This window comes from Haemorhous mexicanus, chromosome 1, assembly GCF_027477595.1.
Source record: "Haemorhous mexicanus isolate bHaeMex1 chromosome 1, bHaeMex1.pri, whole genome shotgun sequence".
Taxonomy (NCBI): Eukaryota; Metazoa; Chordata; class Aves; order Passeriformes; family Fringillidae; genus Haemorhous; species Haemorhous mexicanus.
In genome coordinates, this window is record NC_082341.1 from 80,855,986 (window position 1) to 80,875,397 (window position 19,412).

At 41.1% G+C, this 19,412-nt stretch overlaps 1 protein-coding gene across 1 annotated transcript in view; it reads left to right on the forward strand.

Annotated features, from left to right (window-relative positions):
* Positions 1-19,412, forward strand: part of ANKH (ANKH inorganic pyrophosphate transport regulator) — a 107,394-nt gene that overhangs the window by 36,511 nt on the left and 51,471 nt on the right. Inside the window, exon 2 of the mRNA XM_059854498.1 lies at positions 19,191-19,407. Coding sequence (XP_059710481.1) covers positions 19,191-19,407 — 217 coding nt within the window. The remainder of the gene's footprint in view (positions 1-19,190; positions 19,408-19,412) is intronic.

Below are 19,412 nucleotides of genomic sequence, written 5' to 3' on the forward strand. Positions count from 1 at the left end.
GGGGTAATATGGTTGTGACCAATCCCTCCTTTCCAGGCTTTTGTGAAAGATTATACATTTGCCCTTTTACTTGTTAGAGAAAGGGGACATGGGGAGGCAAAGAGGAAGCTGTAACCATAGGATGGAGGGAAAAAAACAGGACTGTAAAATTGTTGGGGTTTCCCAAGAACCAAATTCAAAACCTGCCGTTATATAACAGAGCTGTTGCACACACGTACCAGGCTTTCAGCAGCACTGAAGCATACTGCCTCAGAGACTGGCCCAGCTGTTTGGTGTTAGAAAACAGCTGGAAAGCTAAGGGAAACCACCTCTGAGATGTGACCTGGAGGACTTAAGCCAGAGCCCTCTGCTGAGGTTGTCATTTGGAGCATCCCCTGCAAAAGGAAGTGAAGCGTCCTTGTTTGAAATCTGATGTTGTACTGAAATAGGGGGTGAAATGGGACAAGCAATCCAAGCAACATTAGTACCTGTAATAATAATTTAAAAATAAGATGTAGGCACTCCTTTCTTTTCCAGGCTGTTTCCCTACCTACAAGTGCACAAGATGCATATATTGCTGAAAGGGATCATGCCACATATCTTTTTGCCCTTGTTACCTTAGGAAGGAAAGTGGTTTTCTGTTTCAGTTGTTAGAGACCCATCTTCTAAACTTCAGCCAGATTGTATGCAAGCCCTGTTTATACCCATTTGTTCTAAGGCCAGCGCTGTCTTCTGAATTAAGTGACACTTCTTCCCTGTTTTTTCCATCATGGTTATGTTGAAACAGAGCAGCTTCTCAGCCTTCCCTTTGCTATGGAAAACAACCTCTTCTGGTTTCCACTCACTTGATCAGGTTTCTCTGTACCCCTGGATCAACTTAGTAACCTTCCACTGAATTGGGGATGCTCTGAAAGCCTCCTTGATGCTATGGAGAAGGAAATATTTCTCATTGTCTACCAGAAATGCCTCACCAGCTCTCCAAATGCATTTGCCTTTTGCCATGCCTGCATCACCCAGTCATTTGGCAGGGTGTTCGTGCACCTAGTCCAATGGACAAGTTCCTGGCTTATGCCAGAAATTCTTGTTATTAGTCTCCAGTATTTGGCTTGGCATTTTCAACTTTTTATTACACAACTCTCAAAGCTATCTGTGCCTGTGATGCTTACTAGATTTGCATCTTTACCATATGTAATCTGCATATTCTCAGTGTTTGTGATGTGGTGAATGAAAAGTAATGAAAATGCTAAAGAATATCAGCTTGATCTTCAGCGCCCCACCAGTAAATTCCTTTGAGGCCTGTGCATCTCCTCTCAGGATTGCTGATTGCATTTCTCTTTGAGCCAGCCCTGTAAGCATTTCAGAGGTCCTCTTCTAATCCATGTAATTATTCAGTCTGATGAATCCTCTCCTATGTGATACCATATCAGATGCTGTTACCTAATCAGATTGTACAAACACCAGCGTGACAAATTAATTAAACCCCCTGCAATTTCATGCACTGCTTCTTTCTAAGGTTTGCAGTGTAGACTGTCTAGCTGTTGTTGTCTGGACTCTGCATAGAGTTTACTGAGTATGGCTTCAGCCCTCAGTTTTGCTTGTGTTCACTGTTGTTGCATTTGCTGAAAATACAGTGGGAAGTATTCTTTTGATTTTGGGATAATGTTTATTCCATTTCAAGTAATAACAGAAGGAGGAGAATATCCTACTTCATCAGCTGTTTTCTGAAGTGTTCATCATTATTTTCTCTCCTACGTAAGCACAGCTTGAAGATTTTCTCTCTTCTTTTTTGTTTTGTTTTTTGTTTTGTTTTTGCTGCTGCAGTATGCAAGTTTGGTTGTTTACTGGATGGGGGCAAAGTACGTAATGTGGTCAGAATGCACTGGAGTAGCTGTGCCAGCAGTACTCCCACAGACCCGTGCAAAGGCGTCTGCAGCAGACTGGGATTTTTTGTGAGCTGAAACCAACAGTCCTGCTTCCCACTGCCTTGGTAGCATTCCACCATGAGATCCACCATCTCCTTGAAAATAAAATGTGTGTGTATGGCCAAATAGGCTTATCTAAAGAACATTTGCAATAGGCTTGCAGCTTTGTTTCTCTCAGGTGACTTTACAATCTCCTCTGTGGTTAATACTCTTGGAGGAGCTGCACAAGTAGAGATGTGTGTCCTAAAGGAAAAGAGAAAGATGATGAGTCTCTGAGCCTACCTTGCAACTCTTTTTTGGCCTGACATCTTCAAGTTGCTTCCTCGCCAAGCCTGATGAGTCTTTTCTCATAGCATCTTTCAAACCTGGCCTCTCCCACTTTTCTACATCTGCCACCACAGGCACAACTGCCTGTAAATTTCTGCATGGTTTGCTGCCTTCCTGCTACCAGCAAATTGCTCCTCTCTGTCATTGCCAAGTTTGGTAAGCATGCCAAATTCAAAGTGCTGAGCATCCCCAAGAATTCACTGACTTATCACCAAATCAACACACCTTAGTGTTCAAAAATATTTTAAATGTTGTGAAGCATAAGAATTTGGACTGTAAAAACTACTTCAAAACAGAATATCTCTTCTTGCTCTGACCTGGATTTCACTTTCCTCTTTCAAAATCTATTTGTTCCCAACTACTTTGTTGTGATAGAAAACCTTGATCGGTGGCATGACGGAATGCTGGTCCTGAAACAATCAGTAGGTGTGTGATAATAACATCAGGTTATTTAGGAGGAGAGGTTTTGGTATTTTGGTCAAGGTCCACTGTAGGCTTGCTTTGCAGTTTATTGGTTTGCTGTAGGCAGACAACCCAGCCTGAAGTCAGAAAGCTGGAAGGGCCCTGGGTCAGGGCTTCCAGGGTCACAGGGTCAGTGGGTCACTCAATAGCCTCTGTGCAGCCCCTCACTGTAGCCTTGGCACTTTGGCTTGCTTCACATGTTGCACAGTCATACAGTACCAAACCTTTTATAACTCATGGCTGCTTTAAGGTACTTCGGTTCTCCCAGTCTCTGGAGAAGAACAGTAATCCTCGTCTGAACCAAAATTTTAAAAATTAAATAAACAAGCAGATAAATAAATATCATTTATACTATTCTTCCATCATAGCACAATGTAAACTGCAAAATACTGCAAATAAACATTGCCGTGGAATGTAAACTTACATGGAAGGCTACAGCACATTTTTGCCCTCAAATATCCAACATAAGACAGAAAGCAAAGAGTATTACTTGACTGAAACTTCAAGGCTGTTTCACACAACGGCTGTGAGAGAAACATGTCCAAATTGTACAAAACATGACTTGTGACTTCTGTCATCACCACAGGTAGCAGGGTTGAGGGTTGTTAGCACCCTTTAAACATGCTATCTCTGGAATAGCAGTACTAAATTCAGTAAAGCCAAGCTTGATTGCACCATGTAGAACTGTACCATACCAGTACAGAGTTGCACTTCATGTAGAACTGTACCATTCCTTCTTTACACTGCTGATATAATTTCACCTGTTTCATTTTGTGAAAGTCGAAAAAAAGAGAGGAGGAGTCTTGACAGTCGCTGCATCCTTCCATGTCTTCTGGTAATACACCTGGAAGACCAGAAGCACTCAAAGAAAGCTATTCCTCAAGGAAAAAGTACTTTCTGATTTGCTCTGATTTCAGAGTCTACTGGATCAGGTCCTACCACCTGCATATAATAGCACTTTAAACCCATTTGCTTACCATTTGTGAAACATGAGCATTGAAACAGGTTATATTATCACAGTACTGCTTGAAGCCCCATCTTAAAAGGGCCTGTGGCTCTTAAAAAATTCTAACCAAAAAAATACAGTGCCCTTTTTCAGAGGCTTTTCTCTTTATTTTGTACTTTATAGTCGTTGTTTCTTTCCCAGAGACGTTGGCAGCTGTTCCAATGCTGGCTGCAAGAGTGCTTTCCCAGTGCAGGCAGTAGGGATGGGCCTGGCTGAGTAACTGCTTCCCTTTCCCGAGGAATTACTGCTGACTGCTGCAGACAGTCAGCAGGCTGGAGTGTACCCTCCTGCACCCTCACTCCACTGCCAGTTTGGATTAAAGGCTGTCCCTCCACCAGTGCCTGGTTAGGAGGGGCCGTGTGTCCCTGAGGCGCCCTGTGCAGGGCAGGACCCGGCTGGGCTGTGTTTGCACTGCGGGTCTCTGACGCAGGCGTGAGGAGCACATCACTTCATCCTGCCACAGCTGGCCGGGCTGTAGCAGAAAATGTTGGGGTTCACTGCTGTTGGCAGTACATCCATTAGTGCTGTAAATCTTTGTCCAGAGTCTGAGAGCCAAGGGGGAACACAGTTGTGCTGGCCCAAACTGGGGCTCAAGAGTTGATCCCCAAATTGGGGGTGAAATAAATGCCATGACCGAAAGAGTTTCAAACAATTCTTCTTTGTCCTATGTTGTTTGGGTTTCAAGATAAGCATGCAACAGAGCTTCAGAGTAGAATTGCCTTTTAATTTTACAATGCCTATAATTCAAGGCTCTTTGGTTATAAATCCCACCAGTTTCAAGGAGAAAAGGCTTAGTACCACTGTGACAAGCATCTGCTTCCTCAAAGGAATTAAAATGAATCAAGATAGCCCCCTTGGGCAAGACATCGCAAAAGCTCTGTAATAGAAAGAAATACCTTGTTTTCTTATTTTCCTTAAAGTCTTTTGATCAACAGCCACAGATGTATTACAGATTGCAAAAAAACAAAACAAAACAAAAAAAAGCATAGAATTTGATTATGTAGTTGAGTGGGCCGGTCTTCTGTTCAAAGTGAAATAAGTCATATAGCTAAAAAAATAAATTAAATTCTTCACCCAGATTTGAACTGTATTTGTTGAAGAGATCGCTGAGTTACAGAATTATTGCATCTCAGTTCTTACTATAAAATAAGGTTTTTGGCACCCTTGCCTGGAGTTGAGAAATCAGTCGCACTGTTGCTTAAATTTGCAGTGATGGCAACAGTTCTGCTCCAGTGTAACCTCAACAAAGGATTTTCTCCAATATCAAACACTTATAAAAGGAAGTTGAAACATAAAGTCAGAACTTCTAAAAACAGAACACAGTAGTAGTAAGGGAGTTGACTCAGAGACAGGGAAATATATACAAAGAGATACCATAATTGCCTCTACATCTAAGTTTATGAAAATACAGTCCTTATGTTTAAGGCAGTTTGGTCTTACTCCACGGCAGAGTGGGAGGCAATTTGCTGGGCTTTTAAAGCCAGTTCAGCTATCTGTGATGAGACCCAACATGTGAGCATAACTGGAGCCCACCACGTTCTGGCTCAGATGCAGAGAGGGACTGTGTACAGACCTGCCCCATGCCTGAGAGAGAGCTGCCAGGGATGCATCCAAGGATGGAGAAGGCAAGAGGAGGACAGTGTAAATGTCTAAACCATCTGGAAGTAGGCAGCAGTGAGAAGCTGTGTTCTGTGATGCTATTTACTGCTCTTTATAAAGTGCATGCTGACCTAAAGAAGGCTGAAGTTGCTGTTAGATCAGCCCACCAGGGACAAACCCACTGGGGTTTGTAAGTTACCCACCAGCAACAGGGAGGGAGATACATGTTCCTTGGGATTGGGCCCCAGAGCTCACTGGGGTTAGGAGTCCTGTCCTTCTTTGTCATCACAGTAGAGTCACCAATTTCAGAAAATTCAATGCCTGCAGGAAATCTGGGGTGATCTGAGAGAAAGGCTCTTTTTGGATCATCTGACTCCCAAGGTAGACTATTCAAGAGAGGTGTCATGACACCTGCATTCACTTTACTCTGATCACAGTCATGGATTTGACTCTTTGGACCAAAGAGCTCCAAACAGAGAGTTTAGTAAATGCATATGCTGTGCAGCATCATTGAAATCTACAAATACTTGGTGTATTAAAATATGCTCTTACAGTTGTAGTAGGCTAGTTTTGAAGATCCACCCCTTTAGGATCACAATTGCCAGATTACAATCCTTTGGAGAATCATCCCTCTACAGCTCTTAAACTGCAGTTCCTAAGCTAGATCATTTCTTGAATTCCAGCAGAATATAACCTTGTTGAAGCTCCAGTTATAAATTTTCCTTTGGGACCTGTGACAATTATGAGCAAATTCCTTCTAGGCTGCTCAGAACAAACATAATGGATTATCAGGAAGAACATGACCAAAGGGAGTAGCAATCAAAACCATCATGTGCCATTATCTCAAAGAAATTTTAATTTTCTTTGCAAGCATACCTTCCAGTTTTTGTTGTAAGACACAACCAGCATTAGATGCTTCAAAATATTTTGAATGCTTGCTCCCAGGATGACTCTGCAAGGTCTGTTTGAGGACCTCATTTCCCTGATGTCAGAAAAAATTTATTGTCAAGATCAGCATGGGCTGATTTGTTCCTAACCTGGACCTGAAAATATGCTAGTCTTAGTGCCTTGCTGGCACTTAGGTCCCAGAAATGCTCCACCAGTGGCTGCGCGTATCCTAATTTCAATTTTTCTACCCTGCAAGTAGAAAAAGCAGAGTTCTGTTGGGATTGCTGTGTGCTGTTGGCTTCATTCACGTGGCTGCAGTGTTTGCATTCTGGTACTGCACACCCCCCGTACAAGAGCTTCAGCATTATATTTACTCCTAGGGTGTATATGCCACTGCAGTGCGAGTTGGTGGCCTTAGCATCATCACATTTCAGAGGCTGTTTTGGGAGCACTTAAGGCTTTTGCCCAACTGCCCTGCAGGCCTTGACTAAGCAAGCCCAACAGTCATATTTTGTCCTTCAGTATTCAATTTCAGCAAAGGATAAATTGTAACCTGTTTTTCTTGTAGACAGAGAAAGGTAGTGAAATATTCACTCAGGTTACAGGCTGTGCTATGCCATGAAAGCCAGCCAGCTCAATTTTTCAACCCCCATAATGGCAATAGTGTGACAGCTCTCTCTCCCTGCCTAAGAATCTTGGCAGGATGCCCATCTGAAGCCAATTTTGTATTTTGCATTGGAGCAACTCAGAGATAAATTATAGCTGTTCTGAATTAATGTTTTACATCCTCTGTACTTCCCTGCTCATCAGCAAGAGAACAAAAAACCTCACGTATGGAGAAGATAGAGAAGAGATTGCATCTCATTTGACTTTGTGGAAATAGAGGGATAAATGACTCAGAAAGTAGTACAAGGCTGGTCTGGGGTCTAGGGAGATTGTAATGGGAGGCTGTTCTCCTGATGAAACCTCAGCACAATGTAGACTAGTGCTGTAAAAGAGTGGTTGATAGTCTATCTTCACTGCATTTTTTACCACTTTTCAAATTCCTGAGTAAAGACGCCCATTATTTTAAACCAGTGACTCAGATAAAGAACCTATTAGGCAAAATTACCTGTTACACTATGGTGTACCAGGATCAGTTTCACTTAAGCTTTGAGAATTCCTTCCTTTGAGAATTCAGTGTTTTTCCTGAACTGAAAAAGTTGGACTCTCGTACCTGTATAAAACAAATGAAAATGAGTTAGTAAGTTTTACCTGTGCAATTCAAGTTGAGGGGTTAAAGGGAGCAGGGTGGTGGAAAAATGTTCATTGCAACTGAAAGAATCCTTTTTAGCAAGGAGGGATCTCTGCATCAGGAATACAAGAATGAGAACGGATGTTAGTAAAGACAGTTTTAAGTTTGGAGTTAAGTTTGGTGGCTAAGATAGCATTGAGTTTGTCAGGGGTGTCATGGTGGCAAATATACTGCTGCTGCAGGAGTATGTAGGAATGCTGTTAGCAGAACCCAATTTAAGAATTATTGTGGCAACATTAGCAGTTCCTCAGTGGAGGAAGCCATCCATAGTATGTCTTGTCACCTCTTTAGCTAGAAGATGGTTTTTTGTTTGGTTGTATTTTTTTGGTTTTTTTTAATTTGTGTTTTGTGAACCCAGGAGTAGACACCTTTGAAATTAGATTGAGCATCAAACTGTAACACATATTTGGCATGTTATCAAGAACACTCACAAATTGACTTGTGACTGCATTTCTGATTAAGACTCACCCTTGCTGGACATATAGAAATCAAAGTCACAAGACTTGCTACAACTCCATGGGTGCTTCCAAGGCTCTCTTTCTCTGTGGAGAAGATTGGCTAGGTATTGCTTAAAGAATTCTGAGTAGAAGCACTAGCCAGAGATTTGCTGAAGGTATTAGGCAGATAATTATTGCCAGGCATTTAAAGATTGCTCCAGTGGACCCCTGTCTCTGTGGCCTATGTGTCCCAGTATATTAAGAAAGAATGTTTTTTTGACTCCCTCTATAAACTTATATGTTACCAAGAGGTTAATGTAAGACATTTTCCAAATCTCCCCCTTTTCATTGACTTCAGTAAGAACAGAGCATATCTAGCTTGATTGCATTTCAGATGAACTGGTATTTCACCTTAATTCCATTGTCACAGAAAGCCATTTATTATAAGAGCAGCAATTAGGCTCCCAGCTGCCATGAGATAACATAAGCAGCAGTAATCAGGTTCTCCCATGGCATCCCACTCTTCTAGGTCAGAAGGGTATTTCAGCCTTGCTTGTGTAGAAATATTACTGTGCTTTCCCTTGTGAAAGATGGGGTGTTTCAAAAAGAGTGCATGATTTCTAGAGAAACTTGTTTGTTACTTGTACTCCATATAGCCGCCGTTCGGAAAAACCCATGTGCAATAATGTCGTTGTGGGTTGACTTGTTGACTTTGTGTCATTGGATACTGAGAGAACCAGCCGAGCTATTTTTAAAAGGAAATGTTAGCCAGTCCTGTCAACAACACCTGCAGGAACCAGGCAAGGAGTCCAAGGTTCTCAAAACTTAGGAAGAGGACAGAGAAGGCTAGATTTTCTGAGGGAAAATTTTACTTTGGGGAAAGACTAAGTCTTCTCCTTTCTGTCTTCCTCTACCCCACATCTTTGCCACCTGCTTTCATTTATTTTCAACAAATACATTAGGTTAAATTCTAGAGGCCAAATTACAGATTTAGTGGGACTTTGACTTTCTGCAGATACTGAAGTGCTGCAAAGTTCTGTAAGAGCTGGAAATACTTTAAAGTGTGTTTTGCACTAGCTTTAGAGAAATGAAACCGCAGCCACTATCCACAATTTGTTTTCAAGTCCACTGAGTAACTTCAATCTCATCCTAATAAAGCTGCTACAAAGAATAAGAATGGAAGAGAAAAATAAAACAAATACAAATGAAAGGTTTTCCTACTGTTGTTGTGGACTTCATTTATGATGGGTGTTTCCAGCAGAGGAATCACCAAGTTTGTATTTAGGCTGGTGATCTGGGTGCCCTCTATTTGTTGCTTCTAAGCAATTAAGACATGAGCTATGCTGGCAGCTCTACCCTTGCAGTCACAGGCACTCACACCTAACAAACTCAGCTTTGTGTAGCCGAAACTGTGCTTTGCCCAGCCGACAGCGTGCTGGAGGGAGCAGCTGCTTAATGACAGCCCTTAACCAGCTGTGCTCCCTACTCCCGACACAACAGCTGAGGAAAATAGCAGACCTCAAATATGTTCTGCTCGGCTGAGGATGGGCAAAGCCCTGGAACATAAGTAACAAGTCCCTGCTGGGCCACATGGGCAGATAAATGCTTCCAGAGTAAGCTAATGGACAGCAGATATAATTGCATGGTGCGCTTAGTACGTGTAAAGGTGGGGCTGTACCGCCTGTTTGGGGACAGCTGGTCAAGCTCCAGCTTACAAAGTCAGATGCAGAAGCCTTGCTTGACAGTTATGTGTATTTTTTAATCACAGTAGCTTTGTATTTTGTAGATTGTTCAGGGGTTTTTGGCATACTGCAGTACTCAGGCTTCTTCCTAAGCCCAGTCTTGGACAAGTCGAGAATTTTATGCATTTGCTCAGCAGGCTCCTTACCTCTCCTGTCTCCAGTGAGAGAGAGAACATTTACTCACGCTGAATGAACAAAACCTGCAGACTTGCTTCGGTTTGCTTTAGCCTTTCATCATGTGCAAGAAATGTTAATTAAATAGCAGAAACTCACTTGCTTTATGTATTTTGCCTAGCTCCACTGACAGCAGAGGAGTTGCAGTTTGTGAGGTACGCTTACTTTGGTCTGCTGCTGGCTACTGATGACTTTGAGCCACGATAGGGGAGAGAAGGACAAAGAGCAGATAAGAAAAGTTAGTTCCCCTTAATTATCACACTTCTGACTTCTGAGCAACAAATTTGTTCTTCTTTACATGAAACCCCAAAATACATGTTTGCATGACCATACTCCAGTGAAGAACCCCCCTCTCCCAGCTGACTACCAGTTCTGGCAAAATCAGAAATTTGAAACAACAGCAGACGTAGGGTGATCTCTAGAGCAGCCTTGAATTGGTAGGATATTACACGTGGTGATAATAAAAGGTCTTGCTGTAGTATGGATGGCCTTGAATATGTTTGCTGGCTTTCACACAGTTTGCTGGGTGTAATTAATACATCCCTTAAAATCCATGCAGAAAGGGAATTGAGGGGATGTGTCAGTTATTTGTCTTCCATGTAGGAGGACATGGGCTCTGAATCATTAATAAAGAGTGGAAAGTGTATAGAAATAAGAAAAATTGAGCAATAAATTTTACTGATCTTGCCTTTAGGGTTCTTTCCAGAAGAGGCAAAATAGGAGAATCAATCACCTCACAATTTCTGAGAGAAAGAATTCATAGTAGGATACTGCAGCTTCAGTCTGTGCAAAGAGAATACTTTGCCCTTTGCTTTGAGCAAACATGGGTAGTGTTCTTGTCTCTGGGTTCCTTAAGGACTTGAACCTGTGTGGTCTCTGCTGTGTGTTGATGCATGACCTGCACTGCTCTAAGCTTGATGCCCAGGAGCACACAGCACAGCTGAAATATAGGCAAAATTTCTGTGCAGGTAAAGTAGTTTAACAAGTTTTATTGAACCTGTGCAACTCATATTTTGCAGGTGCTTGGCCGAGTTTTGCTCTGGCTTAAAGGCATTTTTGATAGCTTCTGCCAAATTTCAGAAATTTTCACCAAATGCATCAAGATTTTTTATCATTTGAAAAATTTAAGGAAAATGTTTTTAAAAATCTACAAAGCCAGGGACAAACCCCATTAATTTTTCATAATCCTTCAGCTGGAAAAAGTACTTTTGCAAGACAGATATGTTGAAGTGTTTGCTTGGATTCTTTTTTTTTCCCTATTGGAGTATTTTCTTTTTAAGGGAAAAAATGGATTTACATTACATACAGGATCTTGTAATTATGTGTGTCAGGTGACCTTATGTGAAAAAATATGACTTAAGAAAGCTGCTTATGTGAAAACATGTGAAAGCCGAGGCCTGGCTTCACATGCAAGGCATGAACGTAGGAATACAAAAGAAACAAACACATCATCTAAATTACTGAAAAAGACTGAGCAGGAGGGGTGAAAATTAGAAACTAAGTGGAGCTAAATATATTCTTGCCATGAGGTAAAAACATAGGTGGTTAATGTGGAGGACAAGATCTTTGGTGAAAGTGAGGAGAAGTGGTACTGAAGGATCAAACAAAAGATCTTTCAGGGAGAGAAAGGAACACGTGGGAAGTGGAGTTAGGCTGATGCTAGCAAACTTTAATGTGCAAGGGGGGCAGATGTGGACCTTCAGATGCCAGTTTTGGTGACATGTTAAAGTTCGGGGTGAGAGTGCCCTCTGAGGTGGGTGTCTAGGGAAGATGTGGGGTCTCCACAACATCTCCCAGATGTTCAGCGCTCTAGGCTGGCCCCCAGGGCCCCTTCCAACCTGAACCTGTCCGTACACTTTGGAGTCTAGTGAGGTGTAGACATGGAAACAGTGGCACTCTGCACTTCAGGATGAGAGAGCCACGAGCAGTCCCTCAGCAAAGACTGAGTTAGTGCTAATCAAAAGGCAATATGCCAGAGTTGTGAGACTGACAGCTGTGGGGCCTGCGTGGGTTAGATTTGCTGTGTGCATATGAACAAGTCTTATAACAATCCTTGCAGAGAATTAATTTATAAACCTGAGAAAAAGTGATTTTATGAAATGTGCAAGTGATAGTAAATCAGCTTACTTTTTACTTTGGGGATATAATGTGAGAAAGAGGACAGAGCCTATTTCTGTGGGAAATTAAAAAGAAAAGAAGGAGCACTGCTGTGGATACTGTATCGCTTGTGATTAGGGCGAATACTCTTTGTGTGTAGATCCATATGATATGCATTTGTATCCTCCCCAGTGTTTTCTAGCACTTAAAAGTAATCAAAATGGAATTTGGTAAAGAAATGATAGCTATTCCACTGGGCATTCTGAAGAAACAGGGAACCAACCTTCTCCTAGTTTTCTATGTCTCAGTTTATGTCTCTATTTTATTTGTCTGTACAAGAGACTTAGAAACAGCTTTTGAGAGGAGAATGAGTCTTTGGCATGAAGAAGATCTGAAGACAAATAACCTCAACCTAGACTTTGCCATGCTTATGCAACATAATCCCAAATGCTTCTCACCTTTGTGGATTAGCTCCAGGGAAACCTGAATGAAAAGCTTGTACACTGCTTTGGGAACAAAGCATTCTCTTGCATGTTTCCCCTTGAATACATTTTTGACAATTGATTAGCATCAATTAGAGGATACCAGGAAAACCACAATGCAGAGGAATATCTCTGGTGTTGATTTTATCCTGTTCCTAAAAAAGTGCTTTCCTAAAAAAGTCCAGGAAGAGTTAAGCTTATGGTCTCACCTCAGGAGTCATGTTTCTCTGCAGACATCTGTGGAAATGGCAGTGGTTTAGGTCTCCTTCATGCTGGTGTCAGGCATCCCTGTTGCACAGAAGGATGTGTGTCCTGAAGGGCTTCCCACAGTCATGGCTCATAGCTCTCTTGGCTTCAGGATCAGTGTTCTCCACATCCCATAGGGAGGCAACCATCTGCAGCAGCTGATTCACCTCTCCAAGATTGCTCCCTGTCATAAATATTCTGGAACTCTGTCAAATGTAATTTGAAATGAGCCACTTTTTGGCTTCACTGAGCCTGGTTTCTTTCCTGTGGTCCTGCACCACCATCATCTGTGGTTTCTGTATTATTCTCTGCCTCATTTTGCTGTAACCTGTTTTTCACGAGCCTATACACAAGCAGTAGGTGCCCTGGGGCAGTGTGCCATAGCTGCTCCTCCAGCTCCCAGACATGTTCTCCTCTGCCTTAATTTTTGACCTGGGAAGGATTTTCCATTTTCACTGAGGTGACTGTTACCACTGTAGCTGTAGTTATTCCTGCATCTCCTGGCTGTGCCTATTTAAAGGCACAGTTTCCTGATGCATCCCAGGTTAGGTGAGAGCTGCAAGTGCTCTAGAACTATGTTATTTTGGATTTAGGGTATTTATTTAAAGTTCTTCCAGGACACACAGCCTGGACATTGGGCAGCAAATGGCTAATGTCAACAAGTAAAACTGAGATCCTGATCATAGTCACAGGCATTTCTGTTAGAGTAAGAACCTTGCAGAAATGTTCATTTTTGCTTTTCTTTGCTGCTCAGGAAGGTGAATGGGGAAAAAAGTTTCAACCAATGGCATTCTAGTTTCCATTGCAACCGATGGCATTCTAGTTTTCATGGCTTGATTTTTGTTTCACGTGATATGTGAGCTTTCTTCTTCTAGGCCATATTCTCATTGCTTAAGCAGGCAGAGTAAATTGGATTGACATTTTTTTGTACACTAACTTTTTTAAAAGATAGAATGTGACACTTGCCCTGCATTGTGAATTAAAAAGCAGCAAGCAACAGAAGAATTTCAGCTCTCATTTTCAGGTCAGTCCTAAAGCTCTTCCAAGGACATCCACTCCAGAGACAGGCCACATACCACAGGGATGTTGAGGAGTTCCTCTCAGGACAGGTGTTTTTTCTTCCTTCAGGTGGGGTTCAGAGCTCTGGTCTCTTGCTGAGGACTGGGATCATTTCTCTGGGTTGAACCAATGTCAGCACTTAGAGCACTGTGGACAGGGGTGACTGGCTGTTTGCCCACAGCCAGCTTCAGTAGGGAGAGCAGGGGAAAGTGAAGTATTTTAATAGTGGGCTAATAGGAATTGACCTCAGATGGCATTTCAGACATCTGACACATGAGCTGCAACAGATGCTGACCCAAAATCAGAGATACTGAATTAGTGTAAAAGCATTGCAGAACAAAAAAAAGCAAACATCACCTCTTCCCAGAAAGACCCAAAAGAATAAACATTCTTCGATCATAATCCTCAAGATACAAGGTCTGACTCCCTCTACCCTTGCAGGGCTCTCTTTATACAATATGGGCAGTCTTCTTGAGTCCGAATAAATGGGTGAGTGTGTGTTATTTTTCCCCAGTTTTCTCTCACTTTTATACCTGTGTCCATAGGAGTCTTACACAGACCTGTGTCAGTGGTAAAAAAACTACCTGTTTATCTCAAATTGCCCATGGGGGCTCCTGTGTTCATGAGAAACCCATCCAGAAGCAGAGATGCAGCTGCAATAGCACTCAGGTAACACCTACACAGCAATTCAATTGTGCCATGCTTTCAGAGCATCAGATCTGTCAGGTGTCTGTCCTTCTGGCAGCACAGCTCCTGCAGTGGTGACAGCGGGAGGCAGAACAGCCAGAGCCAGCTGGTACATTTGATGCAGAAGATTTCAATGTGACAGGATTTAGTAAATGAAAACTCAGCCAAGAGTCATCAGGAGAGAGATTATTTTACACAGGAGATAGACTGTCCCCTACATCAGCTTGCTCTTTAACTGGATACTTTGGTTCACTTCGTTTTCTTAGGGAATACCGCGTAGGAAGAGAGATTTGTGCAGGGAAGGGTAACACATTACAAATGTTTGCTGAACCAAATGTACATTTGACCAAGATACTGCCAAATTGAGCAGGTTTTTGATGTCACCTGTAAGTAGATAACTAGCTTGGACAAACTTGAAAACATCTCGGGCAGAGTCCCAGTTTCAGACAAGCCATAGGAACATGCCAGCTTCCAGTATGTCACATTCTGCTTTTCTGGAATAAGCAAAATTGAGCATTGACAAAAATTACATTTCTTGGATTTTACATCCTCCTGTTGAAAACACGTGCTCTGGGGTCAAGTATTGACTGTACAATCAGTATTTAACTTCAAATTAAGTAGAAAATGTTGCATAGTTAGATACAGACTAGTGAAATGTAGGTAGTGTGTAGGAAATAATCAGTTTTAAAAGCAGAAGAAAACTTGTACAATAGGTGTTGCTTTCCTGGTGGATTTAAAAAAAATTTTTATACTTTTGGATCAATACTAAGTAAAATATCCAGTAGTCTCTGGGAAGGGAGGATCATGTGAATAATGGGCAAACCCTATTGAGCCAGCTTAAGAGACAGCCTTTGAATTTTTGGCAACAGAGGTGTGTAGCCCTAGATTGGAACCAAACCTTTTCTGCCAACATTAGTGAATAGTGCTAAAAGTTCATGCAAAATAGGACAAGTTAGACCCTTGACATTTTTCTCACAACTGTTGCTTTTCAAATCACTGCCTTTGCATGCAAACATTTGTTGGATTCATCCATTATGCATGTCCTAGAAATTTGATAAAGGTCTCATAGGTTCCTTCTAAGAGGCTAAAGCCAGCTGCAGTACCCAATTGTAAAGACGTGGTTACTGGCTTGCAATGTGTTAAGTGTATTGATATTCTCTGACTTGAATCTTTTGGATGGGAATTTAAAAATGCTGGTCCTCTCTGATTTTAGTGAACATTAAAGGCAGCCCGCAATTATTCATGAAAAAATGGTTTAAAGGGTTGTTAGCGGTCCTCTAGCAAAGATTGCATCTTTCTAGGGGTAACAAATGTGTTATAGAAGACATTGCATAGAAGTAACTGTTCCTTCATCTAACCTGTCCATGTGTCTACCAGACTGTGCTTTGCCTGGAATTGTTCTGTGGGTTTTTTCCTGTTATTTCTAGAAGAAGGGTCAGCAATATCTATGGTTTTGTTTTAATCACATTTGATGAATTGCACTTTACTGTGACATTTTCACCTATTAGATTAGTGGTTCATTAAGAGCTCAGGCGAAGGTGATGTCACCAACATCTGTCTGTCTTCCAGCATCTGGATTGCCTAGTTATCCCATCAAGTATGAATAAGCCAGTTCAAAGTAGGATGACACCTGAAATGTGTATGATCAAGCTAACATGCTGTGTTAAATATTGTTATTAGTATTATTGCTGCCTAGTTCTGTGTGACTTCACCGACAAGCTGCACAAATCTTTGTAGAAGTGTGCTTTCTTTTGATACAGATGCTACTGATGAAGTTTCCTTATTGATTTCTGTTCACACAAAAAGGGTTCAAAATAGAGTCAGATTAAAAAATAGAGGCCTTGCCCTGGTTTATATTGCCTTCCTTTATGACAGATTTAATTGGAAATCTAACAGGAAATTAGACTGGAAGATTGCCAACTGCATGGCTGGCATGCCATGAAAGATCAAGTATCTTTGTCTTTCATACTGCACACCAAAGCAGCTTTATCAGTTATCTGGGATTTCTTGTGAATTTTAGGATATCAGATATGGCATCAACAGCTTCAGCAGCAAAAATATTTGGAAGTACGTAGGCTAGAAAAGCTATGCGAGTTTTCATAGGGAGTTAGAAAATTGAGGATGAAGAGTTTTATATTGACATCTTAAAGTGAAAAAGGAAAAGGCTACAGAAGCTAAACCATCCCTAAACACAGCCCTATTGACTGTTCATTTCCTAAGGATCTTTCCAAAGAAGCATTTAGAAGGATTGCTTTTTCAGGGCTAGCCTCTAGAGTATTTCATCATGACAGCCACATGTTCCACGGGAGTAAAATTAATGGCAACATATCTCTTACAGAAGTCCCTTTTGGATTTTGCCAGTTTACCTTACCTGGTACACAGGGTGTCTCCAGGGAAGATTACTCAGGAGCTATCTACTTGGCTGTCATTTGTTCATTCAAAAGAGATCAGTAAAATCAGAGAGTGAGTGAAAGAAGAGTGCGCCAGTCTTTCTGTCTGTCCTACTTAGATGGAAAAACTTAGTTACCCCGGGGCCAGAGTCGTATGGAGCTGTTTTCATTGGCATGAGGTCCGTGCTAGGCAAAGGTTTCTCTCTGCAGTGGGATCATAGTGCCATGCCTTTTGACAAAAAGTTATTTCTTAAAGGCGTGTTTATCCCTTGACCTTGTCAGAAGTGGATTACCATCCTCCACAGCCTCTGGTATTCTGTAGTTGTACAAAGCAGGAAGAAAGCACTTGTGCTTGTGAAACTGCTGAAAATAATTCAGCTGTTTACATGTGATGAGAAGTTTTTAAACTAGCCTGCCTGATACTGGTTAGCTGTTTCTCTTTAAATTGAAGCTGCCAGAAATATTTCATTCTTGACAGAAGAAAAAAGGGGAAGAGCCATCATCAAGGAACCTTTTATTTGGCATAATTTAAGGCTATTTGTCTATTACTGGCAACAGCAATTGGGAGATTAGGCATCTTTTTAGCAAATTTAAATTAGAATATTGTAACTCTGTATACACCTTGAAACTGATCACTTCACCCTCACAAGTATCATCACAAAAGAAAACTATACTTGACTATTCATTTCAGAGGCCACAGTCTTTCACAAATTGTTTCACAAATTGTTTGAATACACTTTTGTGCACGCACTAGTGCTTTTGGCATCAGCAGATTTAGTATCATTTGAACTGATATCAATGCAATAGATGGAATTATCTATATCCCAGGAAAAGTTACACATAGCAGCTGCAGCTATTCCATATCTAACACATGGTGCTTTCAGGAAGGAACAAACTGAAGCAAGACAGATGAAAATATTTGGAGCTTCAGGCATTCAGGTCAGAGCACATTAAAAGAGAGAGATTTGGCAGACATCAGAGGTGGAGGAGTTTGTATTTTCTACAGCTTTTTGCTCTGTTGACAGTGCAGCATTAGTTTCAAAAATTAAGAATGTCTTCTAGAAGGAATGGAAAAGAACAGTAGGAAAAAGGCTCATTTCTACTTTAGGGATGCAGGTTCTTTTCAAGTCAATAGAAGTTGTTTGCTTATATGATCTTTGGAAGGGCAAGTAAAATCAAATAACTGCAATAAAAAGCTTATACTTACATTTGAAATGGAAGGACTTCACCACAATTACCTGATGATACTCTAGCTGGTATGTTCATTCAGATATAGTAGTATTTGAGCTGTGTAAGTGTCAGTGAGGTTTGGGTGGTGGCTTGGAGAGATGATCCTGGTTGGCCTCACTGCCGCAGTCCTGTCAACACACATCAGCTGTAACCCATAGGAACTAAATGCTTGTTAAAATAAAATCATATTTCATCCTTCATGCTTCTTGAATCTAATATTGTTTCAACAGTTTGCTGAGTGTACCAGATGATTGATGCTGTCACACTGCAGATAAAATTTGTCATTCTGTCATTTTTATTCAATACTTTAGAAGCATTTTGGTTCAAGCTGGAATCTGAAGGAATGTTACACATCTTTGTTACAGCTCACCTTAGGTATAAAAATAATCCATCTAATTCTCAGTAATTAATTGGCAGACATTTCCTAAACATAGACCTAGAATAAATTAGTAAGTTAGTTGTTCCTGAATATGTCTTGAAAGATATGTGCTGTAGTTATTTTAAAATTACCTACAAGGGGATATAAATGAATATGGTATCAAATACAAACACACAGATTTGTATATACACAAATATGTATGTGTCAACTACATGAAAGGAGATCAGTTATGTTTAATCATGTGCATATTTAGCCTCAATAAACAATGAAAGTAATAGATTAATGTCAGCTATTTGCAGCAATTACATGGGATATTGTGAAAAGCTTGTTACATGGAAAAATTTTTTTAGCTCCTCAACTTTGAGTGTTTTTTAGAGCTTTTGCATATAAAGATGGGCTGCAAGGATGATGCTCTGTTGAAATCATGGCTGAAATCTCAGAGCAATATTTCAGTATTTTTTATTATCCATTACTATTATCAGGTCATAAAATTACTCTAGAAAGGAAAGAGAGTGACTTCTGGTATGGCAGAAGTTCCATTATATACTTCAGAAATAGATACTTACCTTATCTTTGAGTCTACTTGACTTGAATTTAGTCTATATTGAATTATTTTGCCTGTGTTACAGGTCACAAGTTACTGCTGCAGAGTCCAAAGAAGTAAAGTCCAGCTTGGGGTGAAAACAATGACAGCTAAACTTGTTTGCTCCTTCAGAAACTAGATGCAGGAGATTGTGTTTGGTACCCTTCCACAAGTGCTACATCATTTGCTCTTTCTGTGTTTCAACAGGCATTGAACAGGGGCATTGCTGCTGTCAAGGAAGATGCTGTGGAAATGTTGGCCAGCTATGGGCTGGCTTACTCCCTGATGAAGTTCTTCACGGGGCCGATGAGTGACTTCAAAAATGTAGGTCTGGTGTTTGTGAACAGCAAGAGAGACAGGACCAAAGCAGTTTTGTGCATGGTTGTGGCTGGCGCTGTAGCTGCTGTATTTCATACTTTAATAGGTAAG